We start from the raw sequence: 23,427 nt of genomic DNA on the forward strand, positions 1-23,427 counted from the left end.
GTCGTATATTTGCCGATACAACAATATGAGCAAAGAAAACATAAGGAAATATCAAAGGTTGGTAGTACAAAAATTGTACTAGGCTTGGAACATAAGGTGTAGTTTTATCAGTGTAATTCTCGTTTACCAAATGAATGTACCAGATGTACTGAGCAACTGCCATTTTAAGTCCAAATCTAAAATAGCGGAAAAAAAACTGAATTATTGTAAAATTATTGTCTACTAAACCATGGAATAGCTATTTTACTATATTCTATTCTAACAAATATACAGTGCCTCTTTCTGTGGCGGATTACATTAGTACATAGGTACCTAATATGTAGGTAGGTAGTTAGTGTTTATGTTTGGTAGGCTTATATGTATCACATGACCCATTTACCATACAAATGTTGACCTCGTACCTATATTCCACTGAGGGTGCATAGCTATTAGGTAAACGCATTATATTCCAAAGCTAAACGTTTGAACTGGGAGGGCGATATTTTGTTAGTGATACATCCAAAGGTTGGAGCAATTAGTAGATAGATACTGACTACAATCTGTCAATGATAAAGAAGCATTGCAATAGAAAATGTAGTATAGTAATCCAAAAGGGGGTGACTCAAGTGTTATTCTGAACAGCTTTTGGTGTAAGACTTTAAAAAATGTACAAAGTATAAAAAAATTGGTTATCCATAGATTTTTTGGGTGCCCTTTCGGTTTACTATATGTAAACCGAAACTTATTTAAATTTTATAAAATAGGGTAAAATATGAATGAAAACTCAAGAGGCAACAATAGGCATGATAAAAATACTTCCTAAACTGGAAATGCTACCGCACGTGTGTGGTTTGTACGGTTGAAGCCACCGGAAGTGAGCCCCCAACTTCCGGTTGTCATGGCCGCCCTCTCACTCACTTCCGGTTGTGTTTTGTTTAGTCGCAACTCTGTTTTATAGTGTAGGTACTAGCTTTGTATAAATATAGTGAGTAAATCTGTTCGTCATGCTAATTCCAAGTTTGAAATCCTACCTCCATTATGTAAAGAAGCTTTTTTTTTAAATATAACTTTTAGCTTGACTCTGACTTCTGACCTGATCATCATCGTCATCAGCCTATAGCAGTCCACTGCTGGACGTAGGCCTCACCCAAAGCATACCACTGGATGCGATCTATAGCTTACCGCATCCAATCATAACCAGGCATCTTTTGCAAGTCGTCACCCTATCTAGCCGGAGTGCGTACCACACTAAGTTTGCCTGACCTGATACATAATGATAATAATAATTCCTATGTCCAGTTAACCATTATAGGTACACTACGGAATGTAAATATTTTACCATAAAAATGTGTCAGACCATAGCCCATAAACCAAACATTCTACCAAGAAGCCCAATAAAGTCGCCGAGAAATTTCCATCGCCGGCACACCGCCGGCAATAGGCACAGGCCCCTACGGAGTTCATAAATACTGCATCCGGAACTGCAAGCAGATTCAGAATAAAATTGAACTGAATTGAATTGAATTGAATTCAGATTCGATTGGCGCCCGCACCGGGGCCCGGGCGGGATTTGGCTGCCGGTTTTTTTTTTTTGTTTAAATAGTTTGGAGTATTTTTTTTTTTGTTTGGACAGTTTTATAGAAGAAGTTACATTTAAAATATGCTTAATATTAGGGATCGATTTATTTGTGAGGTTTTTTTATTATAATATAATTAATATAAGACAGACAAAGGTGACAATACGTATATTTCTTCATCGTAATATTTATATATGCTATATAATGCGGTGAAGGTAAGCGTCAATCTGTCGGCATCGTACGCAACGGACGCATCGCATTCAGTATACTTTGTATAGAAATTCACAGAAGTGCGTCCACTTCATCGGCACTTCCGACGCCGTGTCTCCATACATACATTTATGTAAGAAAATCCGTTTGGTCCGATACCGATAAGTAGAAGCTTACCTTACACATGCATCATGATGAATCTTTCACTGTCACTCACATAATTTACGCTACACAGGCTATCTTGCTTAATGAAACACTCATTAAATATTAAAGGGCAAATTTGCCCAAACAGACAATGCAGAGCTTCTAGGGCGGCCGGCGAAGGGCGGGCGGCGTAGGGCGGTGAAAAATTAATCCCTCGCATACATAACTGAGATAGCCGTGGGCAGAGCTCGCACTCCTGATTGACGAATAGGGTTTTTTGGCTGGAATATACACGGTGGAAATATAAGACTGGCAGGGAAATTGCCTTAAATCCACCACAGTTCACCAATCCGCACTGGGCCCGCGTGGTAGACTAGGTCTAAACCCTTCCTTCATTGGAAGGAGACCCGTGCCCCAGCAGTGGAGACGTGATGATAATAATGGTGAAATGATTAAAAGAGAACATCACAATAATGTATGGGATGGCGACTGCAAGCAGAAACGTTCTCGCAAAGTCGGAGTAATACCCCTGTTATGTGAAGGTTCGCTATGTTGTCGAAGTTGTTTCGGCTAAATAATGGCGGTAGGTTAGGTACGAAGGATTTTTTTTGGTTGGTTTTTCTGGTTTGGCTTGATTCTTTGATATCTTTGAACTCTCGGTATAGTCTCAGGACTTTCAGGTGACTAAAGTAGCCCAAATAAATCTCTGCATTCGAGTTTAGCATTGTCAACTGTATCGGTAATTTTGGTTTCAGTTTAGTTATATTTTTTTAACTCTTCAATCTGCTCCAACGAAAAATTTACTCCTACTTTGGTCGCAACATGTTGTAACTACTTAGCTGAGTTATTACATGTGGGTGCGTAGGGGCATGTCCAGACATTGTTGTTTCGTATCGCCCTCCACCGTCTGAGGTATCCACTAAGTGGGGACACCCATTAGACGACATGGTGGCATGTTGTACTGTTGCGGACGTGTGTATTGTAGATATAGGTATCACTTTACAGGCGTCCGTAGTCTAGCTAGCTTTAGTGATCGTAACTGATTATTGATGTTAAGCAACAGATGGCACATCATAGATTTCAAGTGGTTGTTTTCTGGGCGCTTCCGTGCTTTGGACGGCACGTTAAGCCGTGGGTCCCGGTTGCTGCTTCGGCAGCAGTCGTGAAGCCTAGTCAGAGGCCTTCAGGCACCTTGAAAATATCTGACCATCGGGTTGCTCATTTACCCGACAACTCTCTCAGAACAAGCTTGCTTGTGTTGGGTCTACCAACCCGCACTAGTCCAGCGTGGTGGACTAGGCCTAAAACCCTTCTCTAGAAGGAGACTCCAAGCTCCAGTAGTGTGAACTTATAGGTTGTGATGATGATGATTTTTAAAGACAATTATATTTTGTAGGTGTCCTGAATAATCTGTCTTCCACTGTACCTACATCGAGGCGTCTGGTAGAAAGTGTTTCTTGTATTAAATTACTTAATTGCGAACGAACGTTTAGTGCACAGTAAGTATCGTGTTTTTCCTTCGGTCAGCGGAACTTTGACTTTGTTATACAGGGTGAAATTTTAACAGTTGACTGGCAGCTGGTTTAGAGTAAAATAAAGTTAAAAGTATGTATGGGTTATATGTTTTATCGTGATTTTACTAATTAAAAATGGGGTCAAATCTGGAATAGTAATTTTGTTATCAATAATTATTGGAAAACTACGCCCCACTGAAGCAGAAATACCTAATTAAATAGTTTATAAATAAATGAAGATTGTTAATAATCTAAATATTTTGAATATACTTACTTGTAGTTACTCACAAAACCTTACATCGTTTAAGTTATATGTATATACGTAGTTATAGTTAGTTATATCTTAAAATGTCGTCAGCCACTAATGCATCTTCAGAAATATTAGTGGAAGTCTACTCCGGCCATTGGTTTCTTATGTGAAGCACCCTTTTGTCTGAAAGCGTTCGCCCCGGGGGTCACTCTATCTCAGCGGTTCCAGGATATTTTTTCCAGCGGAACTCTTTTTCTTTTGGCGTAACCTTAGACCTGCTATCTTACCACAACCGACACATTAGCAATTAACAATCCATAAGCAGTGTCGCTCGCTTGTCAAAAATCTGTCAGATACATACAAGTTACATCAGATGTGACAGGCAAGCGACGCGGCTTATGGATTGTTAATTGCTAACGTTCTGTGACAGTTAAGGTCGTTCGTAGTCAATGGTACGGAACCTTTCGTCCGCTAGTCGGACTAGCACTTGAATGGTTATTTTCTAAGATGGAATAACCCCCCTGAGTGTGTGGCCATTAGACACAAGCGGTCTTGGCCGAGTGTTTTTACTGGACGCTATAAAAAGAAATGGCCCGAAAAATCCTTACCTCTATAGATGTCCCGGCGGTCTAATTGTTTCATATTTTGTGCTATCACTATCGCTTTAAATTGGATAGCTGACTGATTTGCAGAGCGGTGGTAGCTCAGTCGGGTTAGCGCCCGTCTCTCACGCAAGAGATGCAGGTTCGAATCCCGGCGCTGACATGTACCAATAAGTTCTTTGAATTTATGTACAATGTAAACCATCGCTCTTACGGTGAAGGAAAACATCGTGAGGAAACCTGCATATCTATAGATTTAGCACATGAAATCTAGATATGTGAACCCACCAACCCGCAGTGGACCCGCGTGGTGGGAAATTGTCCAAGCTTAGGAAGGCAGTTTAGACTTTGGGGATATGCACATGCAAAGGTTCCACTCGAGAGAGCCAGGTGCTGGTACTGCGACCCCCACAGAGAATAGAATAGAATGGGTAGCTGACGTCTTGCCATTGTGACCTGCAGTTGGGATCCGCAGTAAATTAAGTACCTACATAATATTTGGGCTCATTTTATACAACGGTCTTCAGACTCCAACATAATATGTCGGGACATCTCACACAATAATGCCGATCCTCTAATATGAGTGATATAACTTCCCAAATGCATAGATATCCAGACACTAGGCAAATACGACGTCCTGGTTGGGACTCGAACCAACGGCCCGAAATCGCAGTGCAGAATTCTGAGCTACAATGTCCTGCCATATGCTGCTCCTGTCATATGGAAAGCGATAGCGATAGTAGGAAAATTATACAATAAGCCTCCTGATCAATTATGCACGTCCAATGGCGTCGAATTATCTGTCACTACTTGTAATGTTTCGTGTTAGAGCTTTTCGGAGCTTTTTTATTCATGGAACTTCTCAATTTGTTTTAGGTACATTAACCTTATATTTATATCCTCCTTTAAAATATGATAAATAAGTGCATTAGGTAGGTAATGTTATTTTACTCATAATTAAAAGCTATGCCACCTATTATTGATGTGCCCCTACGAAAGACTCAAAATATGTAGATGCTAAACTTTCTAATTAATTTTAAAATCTCTGTAATTCCGTTGGTTATTACAAAACTGGTTGGCTGGTAGAAAATGCTTTTAGCATTATGTCCACCTTTTACACTTATGTTATATTTGTGCAAAACAAAAAAACACGCACTCACGCCTTGTACTAATGTACTCCCTTGCGGGGTAGGCAGAGGTGCATATTTGTGCAAAAAAGTATTAAATAAATAAATAAAAGACAACTGTAATACGAGTGCCTCCTTACAGTAATACTGTGTTAAGTTTATTGAGGAAAAACAAGCGAAGTAGATGAACCGTATTATACTACAAAGTTAAGTACGCATATCTGACCTTACCCGATTGAGGTGATAAAGTGGACCAGAATATAGTCGGGTTTCTTCACACCCCGTAAGGAGCATAAATGCCAAAAACAATTGACAAACAAAACAGATTTTTATTAAATACATTACTTAACACACACACACTCACGCCTTGTACTAATGTCCCTTGGGGGGTAGGCAGAGATGCATTGCTGCACCCACTTTTCGCCAGAGTGTTATGTTAGTCCCAAGGGGGCGGGCCTATTGCCATTTTACGGGCACATCCAAGACCCGGGAACAAATATCTGTGTTTAAACAAATATGTGCCCCAGCCGGGAATCGAACCCGGGACCTTCGGCTCAGTTGTCAGGGTCACTAACCACTACGCCATTCGGTCGTCGGTCGGTACATTACTTAAGTGGACATAAATAGAATCACTTATTTAGGATGCTTACATAGTTAGACTGGGTTCCCTGTATCTACCCGTACCGGTAACCTGCTGTTTAGCTGCGAGTGCGCTATAACATTTCCCGGTTTTAAATCTCTCAGTTAGCATACCTTATCAAGTTACCGGTACGGGTAGATACAGGGAACCCGGTTCTTTATGTAAGCACCCTTAGTTTGTACGTACAGGACGTTTACAGGTTGCGCGGCCAAATTTGACAGGCCTGAATTTCCCTAACATTAGCCTTCCTACAGCTCAAGTGTTCTAACCAATCCAGGAAAATATATTTTATTGAGTCCATCCGGGAATCGAACTTGAGACCTATGAGTAAATCAGAAATAGTTTGTATCTCCATATCTCATCTCTATCTATGTATGTAAGATGTCCCCACATTTTATTATTTACTTACTTTTTAACTGAAAAAGACATCTTAAATTAGTCGGTTAATACCTGCCTCGTTGAGATACCCACAGCACGGTGTATTACGGAAGACCCCAATCTTGGGTCGTTACACTATAATTATTATCCCCCCTCCATATATTTTTCTCCCCTTTTTCTCTCTTATTGGGTGCGATGCTGCTGATTACATTTAATGACTGTATTTACGAGAGATTTTTCCCGTGTTTATTTTATAGCGGAGATGAAAAAAAGATGATGGAATTCAGGAGTTGTACGTATATTGAGAGTGCGGCAAAAAGAATGAAAGTTTTTGTTTACGTTGCAGAGTTTTTATGATAACATCATGATTATTATCGGTAGTTCATAAACATTATGTGAGTATGTGCAATGTGCATTTGGGTTGTTACCTTTAGATGCATAGTGTTATCTTTGGTATATAGCGGGTAACATTTACCAGCTGTGTCCAGGCCAGATAGCTAAATAATCCCTTTAATAATATACAGGGTGTTGCAAAAAGGGTATACTAAGCCGAAACCTACATGTGCAGCATGGTATATCTAAGCCCGAAACTGAAATCAGAATTTCAAAATTCGCGAAAAAAAATAACATTTTCCATAGAAACTTTATTGGTCAAGTGTCTTTTTACTATGGAGAATGACTTTTATTTTTGTGAATTTTGTTTTATTTTTTGGGCTTAGATATACCATGCTGCACATGTAGGTTTCGGCTTAGTATACCCTTTTTGCAACACCCAGTATTATGTGTCCATAATCATTGTAATAAATTGTAATCAAACCAATCAATAATTCATGCATTCAATGCGTGCTATATTAACCCAATATATTAAACTTGCAACGTTGACAAACTCTGTGGTTTAACACGCACTTTGATCGCTGATTGATGTGGTCACGTTATAATTATGTTAATACACCCTTATTGGTGCTGTAATAAGGTTGCGGTTACAGCGGAAATTACGTTGACATTCGATTGACATAATCGTTGATTAATCCCTTTTGGTGTTATATAGTTATTTATTTATTATTATTAAACATTTATTTTCAGATATATCATCCATAGTAAATTAGTAAAACATGTCAAATAAAATTGTTAGTCAAAATATAAAAATCATAAGTACATGCAAAAATTAAATTAAATCAGATCAGAAATAATAAATAAATATACTTCAATGTCATTTTAAATGTGAAATAAATTGGATTAAATAATATGAAATAATAAATTGAATAAATTAATTGAATTAACAAATAAATAGTTAAGTACATTCATTTCTTATTTCGGTCAAGGTGTACACCTACGCAATGCCTCACAATTGGACTATCCATCCTATCCGCCAACACACTGAGGATAGCATTCGAGCTGCTCCGCGTACGTGATAGTAAGGAGGCTGCTCGCTTACGCATGACGGCAAAGAAGTCATCCACTCTGGCTTCAGCGAACATACCTGATGCGGAGCAGAATCTCGGCAGCCCCAACACGATCCTCAGTGCGTTATTGTACTGGACGCGCAGCGCGCTGTAGGCTCGGCGCGTGTAGTTGACCCACAGGCTGCACGTGTAGAAGGACTGACAGTACGCTCGGAACAAGGTCAGCTTGACTTGTCGAGTACAGCGTGCAAACCGGCGAGCCAGCATGTTGCACCTGACCGCCAGCGCCCTGCGCTCCCGCTCCATGTCCAGGTCGTCTACGAGCGTCTCCGTGACCACGTGACCCAGGTACTTGAACTCGGTGACTCTGTTTAACTCTACTCCTCCTAAGTAGACTGAAGGAACCAGTCTCTTTTTTATATTTGGAGCCTGAAACACTAACAGTTCACTTTTTTTAGTATTGTACCTAAGTCCGTGTGTTTCCGCATACGACTCGCAGACTGCCAGAAGCCTCGTGAGACCGTTGATCGATGGGCTCAGCAGCACCATGTCATCTGCATAGCTTATGTTATTGATCATAACGCCATCTATTGAGCAACCAACTTTGGTGCTGCTGAGCTCACCTATCAGATCATTCATGTACAGGTTAAACAATTTAGGGGAAGACAAACCCCCCTGTCTTACCCCACAACCCAACCTATACTCGCCACTGCTGGAATTAGACCACCTAACTGTGTTAACTTGATTGTCATACCAGTAGCGAAAAACTGAAACCAACTCCTGTGGCATTTCTTTCGCAAGCTTATCCCACAGAATGTCATAGGACACCCTATCGAACGCCTTTGAAAGGTCCAAAAAGCACGCATAGACCGGCGTCTTTCTACTAGTGTAGTATTGAACAGTTTGCTTAAGACACATAATGGCGCTCTCAGTCGACAGCCCTGCGCGGAAACCGAACTGCCCGCTGTGCAGCCGCAAGCATTTGTCCAAGTGTTTATTAAGCAAACTGTCCAACACTTTGGCTATTACAGTGGCTAGCGAAATTGGCCTGTAGTTGTTACTGTCACTCAAGTCACCTGTTCTGTTCTTCACCACTGGCACAACAATAGTTTTCATAAAATCCCTAGGCAGATAAGAGTGTCCAATTATAAAATTAAACAAAAGCGTGAGTACTCTGGGCAGGTGTACACCTGCATACTTCAAATGTTCGACGCTCAGCCCGTCATGTCCTGGTGATTTGCCTCGTTTCATACAATGGATTGCAGACGTCACATCTTTCACAGTATACTGTATATGAGGTGTATCAGCAGCCACATCACGGGGATGATCGCCTTGTTGAGTCATGTAGTTCACAGATTGTGTAGGGGGAACAATAAAATTACTTTTAAACAGGTTTGCAATATCTGTACCATCGGAAATACCATCTACAGTTACAGGAAGGCTCATCCTGGGACTCAGTCTGTCAGTCTGTTTCCAAAATTTACTTAAGTCTTTGTTTTCATGACTTGTTGCAATGATATCCATCTTTATCTGATTCTCATTTATGATTCTATTTATGTTAAAGCTATCGATAATTATGCGTTAAATCGTTTTGCGATTTAATTTTTTGTTTTGATGATTGACATAAATTATGATATAACCCGGCTAAATTAAAAATAAGGTAATGACGGGTTGGTTTGACGGTTGTATGCTGTGTGCTTCTTTATTCGTCCGGGTTATATGTATATGAATAACGTTGCTTTGTTCAGAATGACGCAAAAAATAAAAGTTCCTGCATCATAGTATGGGACTGTATACGTTTTCACCCCGGAATAGAGGGCTATTCCAGTTCTCGTTAAACTTTATCGAGTATGCCGAGGCAGCGCTAAAATACCCGGCAAATAATAAAATGCCGGATTGGAACCGGCCTGTCTGCCTCAAACCGGCTCATAGCTGGATATAACCGGTTCAAACCGGTTATAACGGCGTAGGATCCGGTGGAAGTGCAGTGAAGGAACGTTTTTGAGTTCCGTTTCCGTGCTACGCTCTTGTGTGCATCTGTGGCTGAAAGTTGGATTAATTAAAACTGTATACGTGAGTGTATACTCACGAGCAATAAAAAATATCCACTCACAAAATGCCGACACCGAACAACTCATTTTTTTCCTAAATTTAATTAAAATTTAAACGAAATATTCACTTTTGTTTTAAAGCAGATATTTGCTCTTGGGCCATGGATGTTAAATACGAGTGTTGTGTATGTGACTATTTTCATAATAATAATATAATTTTTTCTTTCTTTTTTGCTTTCATGCATTTTCAAATTGAGCTAAAATATATAGGTAGTAACATATTCTCTAACTCACTTCTTTCTAACCCGTGTCTAGCATGTTGATTGTTTCTTGTGATGTGACTGAATGAATGTTCTTAACGTCCTTACATTCTTAAAAAACTATTTCATATTTATTTTTTCATACACTTTCAAATTGAGCTGAAATATACAGCGGGTAACATATTCTCTAACCCACTTCTTTCTAACCCGTGTCTAGCATGTTGATTGTTTCTTGAGATGTGACTGAATGAATGTTCTTAACGTCCTTACATTCATAAAAAACTATTTTTTGTTATTTCATGCATTTTAAAATTGAGCTAAAATATACAGCAGCTAACATATTCTCCAACCCACTTCTTTCTAACCCGTGTCCGGTCGGCGGACGCGTGATCAAATATGGAGGAGAGTGCCTCGCGCGCCGATTATACCCAGCCTCGACGCTGCAGCGCAGGCAACGATGGTTAATGCGGACTAGATGGAGTGTCAAGGCAAAAGAAACACAAACATATGCTCACGACCGTAATCCCCGAAGGGGTAGTCAGATGTGACTCGCAAGCAAGTCACCCGCTTTTCGCTGTACATTTGTAATCACGTGATAGGACGCGAGCCGTATCGCCGTTTTTTGAATGAGTAGGTACAATGCACTTAGGGTATCCATGTGACGCAAAAGAAACTTCTCGACAAATAACACCCCACTTCTACCACTGAGCTCTGATTTTGAATTAATTCGGTTAGAAGATTTGTAAATTTATTCATTGGTACAATATAAACCCGCCTTAGTTTACTTACTATTTTTAACTTTTCATTTTGTGCTTGTATGTTTTGTGTACAATAAAGTGTTATAAATAACTTAAAATGGTTTGACAGTAAACAAAATCCGGACAGTTCCTGCTTTGATTTTGTATGTGACAAACCGTATTGTTCGTATATCGTTCATCTTAGATCGCAGATTTAACTCGTGAATTCGTTTACTGCGTCCACGGAAGGGTTGGCCTTTTGGAAGTCTTGCGGTTTTGTCTATTTTATAGCGTGAATTTTTGATGTGGGATGCGGGATTCATATTGTATGTTCATTGTTTACCTTTTGTATCATGTGGGTACCGATTGGGTTTGTGGTTGCAGGTTTTTGGTGAAATAGTAATTTTCACATGTACCTACTTTATTTTTATTTACATAACTGCATCACATATTTTAAAAAATGCCTGAAAGGGGGTGAATGACTAGCATTTTTCGTGCCTAGGGACACATGCTTTCTAGTTAGCTCAGAAAAAGTCCTTGAATTACCCAGTATCACTTGTTCCATACTTTCATATACACCCTGTATATCAAACGGTTTACGTAAGGTAATATAACTGCAGCCAAAACTATGCAAATCTCACGTCCAAACTAAACTCGGTGGTAACGTTAACAAGGCTAAGTTACTGGCTAAACTTGCCGTGAGTTGTCGCGGTAGAACGGCTGAGGTGTCACGGGGACTGTTGTGACGTGGTCTTTGGGGGGTTAGTAATGGACTAAAGCTCTGGTGGAATTAATTCCCGGAATGTTATAATTATGCGTTTTTTATACATAGGTAACAGTGATGATGACCTGCACTAAGCTTTTCTTAAAATTAAACTAAATGCTTTTAGAATCAGACATACTTACCTAACTAAGTACCTATTCTTGCTCCCCTCGATTCTTTCAGAACGCGACTTCATGTAAATTTATACGCCGCATATACAAATAATGCCAAAGAAACTGTAAGCGGTTTCTATGTAATTTGATCCAAAAGCCATAGTCAATCTACTTATACAAACGAAACATGGTGATGAGTATATCATTTTCTGCAAATAATATTGCCACAGCCGTGTAAAAAGTTTATTATTAACAGTTTTTTGAAAGTATAAATGATACTCCATTTTCTTATGGACTTCATTATTTCATGAATACTTATTCTTATTTCCAAAATAGCCTATAGATACATAGGTAATATACAGGGTGTTGCAATAAGGGTATACTAAGCTGAAACCTACGTGTGCAGCATCATATATCTAAGCCCGAAACTGAAATCAGAATTTCAAAATTCGTGAAAAAAATATTTCATTCTCCATAGTAAAAAGTCACGTGACCAACAATGTTTCTATGGAAAATTTAATTTTTCTTTCGTGTATCCCCCAACAAAATTAAATAGTATTGACTACATATTCTTTATTTATTGTTTTTTTATATCTTCTCCTCCTCATTTCTGTTTGACTAACCGCTCCATCTGTTTGTTGCAGGACGTGGTACACACAATCAGCTCGCCGCACGGCCAGGTGCAGAGGATCGTGGTGTTCAAGAAGAATGGAGTGCAGGCGATGGTGGAATATCCTTTGCAATAGAATATAATACTTACACACGTCAATTATACAAGATTCCCCAAGTGTACGTAATGCGCGTGTCAAAAACTAGTCAGAATGTTGAGCTTTTCTCAACTTTTGTTCATACACAGTTTCGCCCAGCATTCATTATCAATTCAAAAATCGGCACGCGTGGTTTTACTCTGAATACCTTGTTTCGACTTCATGTCGTGCATTAAGATAATTAGGTACTTATACGCCTTGGTCAGTGTAGTTCGCAGACTTTGGTTTTCCAAGAGACCGCTACCCTTATTATAAAAAGAAGGCTAAAGACACAGAATAATAACTAGTACCAGGTACAGAAGTCCATCTTCGCAATGGCTTGCAAAGAAATATGACTCCATCCCATAAGCAATAAGATCCAATTTAGATCGCGTTCCAGCCGCACACGTTTTTATTTACTTACCTACCAATTATTTTTTGAGGGAATATGCGCCTTATTTCACTGGACTACGGTGCATAATAAGTTATACGTGGTTATACGCATTAAAAAAGAAGCCACCTTAGGGTTGCCTCAGCACCACAGACTACAACGTTTACTAAGCAACGGACTGACTTTGTAAAATGAAAGAAGAAGAATGTCATGTTTTAAAACAAAATTAATTTGAATTTAGAATACAAAGCTATTCCAAACTTTTTTTCTATTGGAAATAACCAGTAAAAACAATAACAATTTCATAGTTAAGATATTTTGAAGTACATAAAATATGTATGAATCTAAGTACCTAAAACATTAAATTTTGTGAAAACATGTTTTTTTTTTCGTTATAATTTATATTATGGATATAATTTATATTATGATACAGAACGTGTTAGTTTCGTTAAGCACTAATCCCACTCAGCGCACATTTTATAATCGATTCATTAATACATTTTGAAGGTAGTTGTGTCTGTAAATTTAATACTTTAACGAAAACAAAATTGGAATAGACTTTGTTCAACATGGAGAAAAAAAGGGTTTGTAGTTCGGATTAATTTCATTTCAAATAAGGAACGTAGAAGAAATCAATAAAATACTTAGATTAGTTTTACCTGTCAGCATCTTTTGGTAATCTAAAAAAATAAATTAGATCACGATCCGTATTTAAGCAATTAAATACAGCACAGTATTTTTTTGCTGCTTTTTATCTCCATTTTTCTATTCATAAATTTTAATAAATACCTAAATACGACATTTATAAACTAGTACGAAATAGGAACAAATAGCGCGCGCGTGTATCGTCTTCCGCTTGCGGCAGCCGACTAGATTTGCCCCTTCCAGGCGGCAGGCGCCAGGCTGGCGCCTGCGCCGCCCACGCGCGGAGTGACACAGGCCTGCTAAAGATAGTTCTAGTTTAAACCTCTTTAGACTACTGATATGTATGAAATCTCTATATACTATAACCGGTTCTAAACCTGGGCTATGTTTAGTCTATGTTTAATAATAATGTTAGCTAATGACCAATGCGCTAATCACGTTGACAAACCCTACTCTAGCTCTTTTGTTTGTCACCGACAAAATCAAAAGTAGAAAATACACTCCGAAGGTATATTGATTGATCAAGGAACTCATGAATTCACCATGCTTTTGGGTATTTTAATTTATTAACAGTACCTAAAGTTAGGACGAAAAGTTTAAATTTTAAGTCATAAGGGACTCTTGCTTGTAAGCGTTTAAAAGCGAATTTAATTCTTGCAACATCAAAAAGGTATTATCCGACCAAGTTTGGAATGCTATTCGTGTTATACAAAATGTTTGTACTCTGTCTTACAACTTTATTAATAGAAAGTTGGCGTTTAAGGCGATGGTTACATTGTAAAGAGCGACTTGACTAAATATATTTAATGTACAAATTTTTACCACTTAAAAAAACTTACTATAGACGATCACGTGACGTAAGAAATCAAGTTTTTATAAAAAATCTATATTTAAAGCGATTTTCTGAAATTCTTAGAACAAAGTTGTTTAGAATGATTGACTTACTATCAGTTTATGTTCTTTTTTAACATTTTGTATCTACCTTCGTATTCCATAAATCACTGCGCAATATTTATGGCAATTCGTGATATAGTGAAATGAAATGAAATATTATTTATTGGACGTAAAATTTTACAATTATTTGTCCATTGTCATAATATAATATCACTCTACCACCATTTCACAAAGGCCCCGTCATTAAGGAGATACTATTCAAAAAGGGTATACTAAGCCGAAACCTACATGTACAGCATGGTACATCTTAGCCCGAAAATTAAAACAGAATATCAAAATTCACGAAACAAATATTTCATTTTCCATTCTTCTATCTATCTATCTATCTATGTTGGTCACGTGACTTTTTACTTTGGAGAATGACAACACCCTGTAGTCCCTGTACATTTTCAAAGAAACGATTTATCGCCTCCACCAAAGCCGCTCCCTTGAGCAAAGTGCCCTGCGCTTATAATCCAATTTCATGGAAACTTCTCTTCTTATTTGAATAGACGGAGCGATATTTTATGTGGAACCGAGACGACTGGGTGGAACAAGATGGAACAAGTTACAACAAGTAACAACCCGTTCGCAGATGTCTTCGCCTTAATTAGTTTTTTGATGCAAACGGTTTGCGTTTTCAAAAAGTTTTCAATGTGCAGGGGTTGGTTTTAGTTCCGAAATCGCAATTATTTTAAGTTTATGCATATTTATTATCTTAATTTAAGCGTATCGGTGACAGTGCTTACAGCAAGACAAGGGTTTGTCACTATGCTGGTGAAAAGATTGGATAGTCAGATTAGCGCCCTAAGTTAACGTTAAAAACCCTAGATATTCAACACTAAGTCACTTGACTTTTGAATTACTAAGCCGATTTTGATAAAATATGGCTAAGAACTAAGAACAGTCGGAGTAACATTACCCTAACAAAACAAAACGGGAATCGGTTACGTGCCTCCAGCTATAATCCTCCAAAATTTAAACTCAATAGAAACTATTTCGGATGATGCCAAAAAATAGTCGTGAAATAGTCATAAATAGCCGTGCTTTCCAAAAAAATAGTCGTATCATACTTTCGGAGTTAGAGCTATACTTTATGGAGGATTATAGCTGGAGGTCTCCAGCTATAATCCTCCAGCCTCTGCAGAACAAACGGTAAGGCCTATCGACTTGGTTAAGGTCTCAAAAAATAGTCGTGAAATAGTCGTAATGACATGCCAAATTTCAGAAATAGTCGTCAAAAGATAGCAGAGATAAAAAAGGTACTTTGCTGCAGCCCTGGTGGAGGATTATAGCTGGAGGTTTTGAAAATATCGAATATCTTTGGAACTACTATGACGACCGAATGGCGTAGTGGTTAGTGACCCTGACTACTGAGCCGAAGGTCCCGGGTTCGATTCCCGGCTGGGGCACATATTTGTTTAAACACAGATATTTGTCCTCGGGTCTTGGGTGTTGATATTTATATTTAGTATCTATCTATCTATGTATTTGTGTAGATGTATCAGCTGTCCGACACCCATAACACAGGTTCTGCCTAGCTTGGGGTCGGATGGCAGTGTGTGAGATGTCCCCACATATTTATTATTTATTTATTATTATCGGTTTGAATTATGTCTCAAAAAATAGTCGTGAAATAGTCGCTTCTATTTATTATAATTTTAAGCTTGATAAAAGCTGTTAAATAATGATATCAAATTCTTCATACAAATCAAAGTGGACGAGAATGCCAAAGCGAGCCAGTACACAAAATAGTACCGTAGCATTGAAGTAGGTACTCATGTCGAATTTATCTATAAATCATTTATTTCATCATACTTTGCATCAATAGTATCTAAACTAATCTTTGGTATGACATTTTATTGCTTTTGCTCTTAGCCTTTACCTTACTGTGTACAGAGAAAACGTATGCCTATACACGCAAACATTTATCTCTGTTATCTTGACAAACGATAGCGATGACGACTACGGCGATGTAGTACCTAGGTCAGTTATTGTCATCCCTTACTAACCCGTGATCAGACAAATATTGCTATCCTTGTCTCCTTTCTAACCGGCATGCATCGCACACATAGAACGCGTGAGCGAACGTGTCATCGGTTGCATCTTGACAAGCAATAGCAAAGCGGTATTTATTACGTCCTTTACTATCCCAGGATCACACAAATAGTGCTGTTCTTGTTTTTTTATTAGCGTTGATGTGGCCGCCACCTCCGCCGGTGAAATTGGGATTAGTTTTATTGAAGACGCAGTACAGGGTAGCACTCAAGCGATAAGAATAAAATACGGTGTTTGAAATATAACTCATTTAATTACAATCACAGGCCGAATGTACTTTTATTTATACTTAAGTTATTCATTAAACAATCTTTAGGTAGATTAGGTTTCATACAATTATCTCAGTATTATTTGACTATTACCTATAAACATATTTAGTTTAATTTAAAATAATCACAGTTGGTTTATTGCTAAGTAATTTTATTTTTTATTTTATTTTATGGAAAACTTACAGCTAAAATTTAACAGTATAACACTAAAAATAAACAGTTGAAATCCAATTACTAGTTTTCACTAGTTGATAACAGAGTATTCACAAATGATTCCTATGTATGCAAACATACTAACCTAACTGGAAACACGAAACTAAACTAAGCTAAATAAAATATTATTTATACCTACAATATGCTATGAGTATTACAGTAATAATATAATATTGACGTAGTTCAATAAAAAAAACATGGTATGAACTTAAATATGTAATTATTTCACTATTAAAAAATAATTATTTTCTAGCCCTATATCATAATAAGCTTAAGTTAAAGTAATCACAGATTGTTCATTAGTAGGTTTAGGTAAGTATAATCACGGTTATTGTCATAATGAAATATAACTCATTTAATTACAATCACAGGCCGAAAGTACTTTTATTTATACTTAAGTTATTCATTAAACAATCTTTAGGTAGATTAGGATTTAATTATTTTTATTCTCCATAGTAAAAAGTCACGTGACCAACTAAGTTTCTATGAAAAATGATATAGCTTAGTATACCCTTTTTGCAACACCTTGTATAATGGTTTTAATAAATATACCTAAATAACTTCGTAGGTGATAATAGGGTATCTATAATGCCCAGATAAATGAATCTTGTAGGTGTAGAACTTGCAAAAATTATCTACAGCCACTGTAGCTTGGGACGTTATTGAAGAACACACGTAAGCTGCGCTGAAAAAAAATTAAGGCAAATTAACGTCTTATTAATAAAAATATTTGTTTTTTTTTAAATATTGTATATATATATATGATATACGAGTAGGTAGATACGAGTAGTAATAACGTTATTTCACCTAGACTATGGTAAATTATTGCATTTGGAGACCACAGCAAACAGTGGAGTAAAATTTCTTATCAGTAACTTATTGCAATAATAACTTGAAACTGCGAACTTGTGTGCGAAAAGGGTAGAGTAGAAATACTGTTCATTAATGTATTCGCTTTTTTCAATATATATGTCCGATAACCGACCTCTATTGTTTTTGAGCGAAAGGGATAGCTGAGAAAACAATTTGGCTTTTGTCCAAAACCGGTTTGGTTAGACGGTGCGTTTGAAACTTGTATGAAATTTCACAGGGTGTGAATTACTTACATAGGTATTTAGTTCAGAAACACGTTTTTGTCGCTTGTAACTGATAGGTACAAATGAGTTTTGACAAGTAAATTGGCTGTTATAACTTTATCAACTTCAGCACCACAAGTACCACAACACTGTATAGGCCTAGCATAAGCACAATACCATATGAAAATAGTGATAAATTCTTACCCAGGATTTGTTATCTGGTAATCATGTATTCGGAGCCATTGCAGTTTTTAGCGCATTACATCAATGCAGTCATGATAGTTTATCGGCGCATTACATCGATAGGCTGTGTTTTCACCTGAAATAATAATGGGTAGGCTTATAGGTAGGTTACACATATATTTTTTTATAAATATATTTATTTGCCTAGTTTCATTCAGAAATACAAACAATAACGCCTTTTTTGCTATAGAGGGGTAAATATCCACATTTAACCAGGTCTACCATATGTGGGTAATAAAGATAAAGATAAAGATAAAGAAACAATCGATGATACCCACATATTTTCGTATCTACTAAGATATATTATGTACATGAATGCCTTGATTGCATGTATGCACAATTTACTCGCTCATAGTGTAAAATTGCTAATTGAATAACAATCCCCATACATATTAAGCATAGATATTAAAAAATAATTTGGCTACGTTACTTCAATAAAAATCATGTTAATAAATAAGCTGAGCATAACAAAATGGGATGGCTTGCTTTGATATTGAGTATTAAAAAGGATACTTATTTGCAATATTAAAACATAGCACTCACTAAACACTTTTATCTGCATCCACTAATATTTTTTAGAATATGACATCTTGAACATTCATTTGCGTATAGAGCACTCACAATATTTTAACAACCAACAATAACACCGATCGTGACCATAGTTTGCACTAAACTGTAAACAAATTATCAAACAAAACATGCAAAATACTAACCCCAACTTCACCGGTGGCGGCGCGCGGCGGTGGTCACATAAGGGACGTAATAAATACCGGTTTGCTATAGCTTGTCAAGATGTTACCGGTGACGCGGTCGCTCACGCGTTCTATGCGTGCGATGCATGCCGGTTAGAAAGGAGACAAGGATAGCAATATTTGTCTGATCACGGGTTAGTAAGGGATGACAATAACTGACCTAGGTACTACATCGCCGTAGTCGTCATCGCTATCGTTTGTCAAGATAACAGAGATAAATGTTTGCGTGTATAGGCATACGTTTTCTCTGTACACAGTAAGGTAAAGGCTAAGAGCAAAAGCAATAAAATGTCATACCAAAGATTCGTTTAGATACTATTGATGCAAAGTATGACGAAATAAATGATTTATAGATAAATTCGACATGAGTAATTCAATGCTATTGCTTTTATTTTTGTATTCAGTGCTATTATTTTTGTGTACTGGCTCGCTTTGGCATTCTCGTCCTCTTTGATTTGTATGAAGAATTTGATATCATTATTTAACAGCTTTTATCAAGCTTAAAATTATAATAAATAGAAGCGACTATTTCACGACTATTTTTTGAGACATAATTCAAACCGATAGTCATAGTAGTTCCAAAGATATTCGATATTTTCAAAACCTCCAGCTATAATCCTCCACCAGGGCTGCAGCAAAGTACCTTTATATCTCAGCTATCTTTTGACGACTATTTCTGAAATTTGGCATGTCATTACGACTATTTCACGACTATTTTTTGAGACCTTAACCAAGTCGATAGGCCTTACCGTTTGTTCTGCAGAGGCTGGAGGATTATAGCTGGAGACCTCCAGCTATAATCCTCCATAAAGTATAGCTCTAACTCCGAAAGTATGATACGACTATTTTTTTGGAAAACACGACTATTTATGACTATTTCACGACTATTTTTTGGCATCATCAGAAATAGCTTCTATTGAGTTTAAATTTTGGAGGATTATAGCTGGAGGCACGTAATCGGTTCAGTCGTTTGGAAGCTATATGTATACACGCTACCACAGTCAGATCAAATTCACAGACACGTTAAATTTATAACACCCCTTTTATTCCGTTGGGGCTTAAAAATGGTGTTATCCGATTTCGATACCAAACTACTCAAATACTATGTGAACATTTTCAGTGACACAATTAATGACCAACTGACCGACTGCATATAAGCATTCCAGACATTTCTATATTAATAATGTTGCCAACTCCCACGCTAAACAATAATTCATAGCCGAGCTCTTCACATTATAATTTTATTTAATGGCAACACTGAATCGTAAATAGTTGCCAGTCCTCACTTTTACGATCGTGAGATTGCTCTAATATTACTTTGATTTACGTTTGATATTTTCTTAATATTTTTATGTACGGAACTGTGGGAATAAGAAATCAATTTTCCTTGAACAGAAATAGATTTAAACCAATAGGCAGAATACAAACAACATTTACAGGTGGAGTCAGAAAGGGAAACAAGTTGGTTAAGTAGATTATAGTTAAGAGTAAGGCAAAACATTAATTAAATTCACTTTTTTTTAACAAATATCTAAAATAAAAAAAAAATCATAAAAAGTTACATAGGTTAATATTATTCAGGATGAAAGCGATAGATATTGAAATGTATAAGCATAGTCATTTAGCCTTCGGGCAGCTTGAAAACGACTGAGAGTCTGGTTGCCCACTTACCCGACAACTCTCTCAGCACAAGCTTGCTTGTATTGGGGTCCACCAACCCGCACTAGGCCATCCTAAAAACCCTCCCTTCATTGGAAGGAGACCCGTGCCCCAGCAGTGGGGACGTGATGGGTCGTGATGAAAGTACGGCTACTCCGTAATCAAACGATCACTAATGCTAACAAAGTAATAAATTCCCGATTGAATCGGCATCGGGAATAAAGTTTTTTTTTTCAAAGAGGTGTTTATTTATATTGCACTTTTACGATTCGGGAAATGGGGTCGTTTGCTGCAGACTCAGACGAGTATTACCTGCGGATTGACCCCAGTTTTTGTAACCCTGGCGAGAAAATATGGGTGTTATAAGTTTAACGTGTCTGTGTATCTGTCCGTGGTAGCGTAGCTCCCAAAGAGCTGAAACGGTTTTCGTTTTGTTAGGTTCATAGGTAATGTTTTCCCGAGTGTTCTTAGCTATGTTTCATGAAAATAGATTCAGCAGTTCAAAAGTTATGCTAATTTTAGTGTTGAGTGTCGGGGGTTTTTAGCGTTGGTTAGGTTATTTCTTTAAAAATATATAAAATATTTTATTTAGTACTAATTGGACGGTCATACGGGTTCGCACCTGACTCCCGTGCTAGTAAAATACAGGATAGTGCTTGTGTATTTTTATGGCTTTACAGCTTCTACACTTTTCACTCCCTCAATTTTAATGGTTACTTTGCACCTCTGTTTTTTTATTTAGGAAAATTTTACTACATAGGCATATGTTGACAGAAACGCCCAACTATGGTAGATATACGGTATGATTTTAATTAATTTATTAGAAAACGTGTTATCTCTTTTATTATGACTGTCTTTCAGCTCTTATGTCCTTTAATATTGTATACCGTGTCCATAATTTTAAATGTAAGTAGGTACCTAAGTTGATACATTAATTAAAGTTATAACTATACATATACCGTGTTGTGTTTTCTGAAAGCGAATAAACCATTTCTTTCTTCGTCAATTCCTTAATACAACTGTGCCATTCGATTTCCAGCTCTATTCTCCTTAACTCAATGCACACATTCGACAGTATAGACAGCGCGACGCGGGCGAAAGACTCACTCCACGGGTGCGACATATACTCGGGATGCTGTACACTTAAGATAGAATACGCTAAGGTATGTACAAGCTTGTTTACTTATTAGTTAATAAGTTGTGACTAAAGTAATGAAGGTTCTGACTAAAGTAATGAAGGTTCTGACTAAAGTAATGAATGTTCTGACTAAAGCACTCAAGGTTTTGACTAAAGTGCCAAATGTTTTGTCTAAAGTGCTCAAGCTTCTGATTAAAGCACTCAAGGTTTTGACTAAATTACAAAGTAGTACTTAGTACTGAAGATTGTGATTAAGGCACCCAATGTATTGGCTTAGAACTATAGCAAATTAAGCCATATAGATCGGTTGTCATAGAAGTGCGTAGGTACATTAAGAAATGTATAGAAAATACGGACATAAACTTATTTTTAAAGTTTCAGTAATGTGTAAATAAAATCTTAAAAATAACGTGACTACCTCCTATAGAGCTTCCACTATGTTATTGTATTTTTGACGTTTCCTTATGTCTGGTAAGTAAAGTTGGTTTTCCTTTGCAGTCTTCAAAAATGTATGGGATTTGAACTGCCTAAAAACCAACAATATAATGGAGAGAGTATAAAGGCATGTATATGTGAATGTTCCCTCTTATAGATTTATATACATAAATCACAAGATATTTCGTATCAGTGTATACTGAAAGGATCCTGAAACGAAAATATTAAAAAAAGATGACATAAATTCAAGGTTTACCAAGACACATTACCAACTCCATCCATCAAATTAACATTAATTAACCCAAAAAATAAGAAATACAACAGGCCGTATAGAATTTTATAAAGAAAAATAAAATACAGCGCTTGGTTTCAAAAAGGAACGCTTTTTATTTCACCTCATCCCAGTGGTGACGTCACAATGAAGAACACAGAGGAATTTAAACCTTATTGACTGCTGCTTTTTAAGGTTTTATTTATTTAATTCCGTTCGTACTTCAAACGTAACCGCACGAAGTTTGTAAAGCTCTTTTTCGAATGTGCAACTCGTGTTTTTCGACTTTGAACTCGCGTTCGTTGGAATAGAGTGTATTTCCGAAGCGAGGGCTAAAGGTGAACTGGATTTTCAAAGAGGTATTTGACAATACAGCTTAAACGAAGCTACGGGACAGCGGAGCTGAAATCAGTGGGTTTTTTGTATTTTTTCGCTGTTTTACGGATCTTTGAGCGAGTATTTATCGCTTTTTGAACTTTCAATGATATGCAACTGGCTTTTCCCATGAGTTTCGCTTCATCTTAATAGCCCTCGGAAATTCTGGCATAAAACTATTTTGCGTATTCATAAACTAACAGCCCGGTAAGCTTCCTGTTCCTACATACCAAATTTAGAAAGTAGTAGCAGTAGGAGCAGTAAATTACAAAAAAACTTCCCTAAAAAAAACATGTTTTTTTCAACGAATCTTCGCTCCCCACTACTGTTAAGGCGACTCGTGCAATTTGTAACTCAAAACTTGACAAATATTACCCTTCGAGAGGTGATCACCACTTAGAGGCGCCGAGGTATTGTGTTCCAAGCCCCTGGGGGTATCCCCCGGCGTAAACCGAATTACTCGGCGAAGAAAGCA

General features: G+C 37.3%; 1 protein-coding gene and 1 long non-coding RNA gene across 4 annotated transcripts in view; one reads left to right on the forward strand and one right to left on the reverse strand.

Moving 5' to 3' along the window:
• The window catches only part of LOC105384440 (heterogeneous nuclear ribonucleoprotein L), a 333,915-nt gene that overhangs the window by 255,057 nt on the left and 55,431 nt on the right, over positions 1-23,427 (forward strand). For all 3 annotated transcript variants that reach the window (XM_048632216.1, XM_048632217.1, XM_048632218.1), the window contains exons 3-4: positions 12,393-12,478; positions 21,800-21,896. In XM_048632216.1, the coding sequence (XP_048488173.1) occupies positions 12,393-12,478; positions 21,800-21,896 (183 nt within the window). The remainder of the gene's footprint in view (positions 1-12,392; positions 12,479-21,799; positions 21,897-23,427) is intronic.
• LOC125491103 lies at positions 17,618-19,535 on the reverse strand. The gene is made up of 3 exons (XR_007268114.1): positions 19,036-19,535; positions 18,284-18,398; positions 17,618-17,688 (listed from the first exon to the last, which is right to left on the reverse strand). It is a non-coding gene; the product is annotated as an uncharacterized LOC125491103 (long non-coding RNA).

The sequence above is a fragment of the Plutella xylostella genome, chromosome 31 (assembly GCF_932276165.1).
Source record: "Plutella xylostella chromosome 31, ilPluXylo3.1, whole genome shotgun sequence".
Lineage (NCBI taxonomy): Eukaryota > Metazoa > Arthropoda > Insecta > Lepidoptera > Plutellidae > Plutella > Plutella xylostella.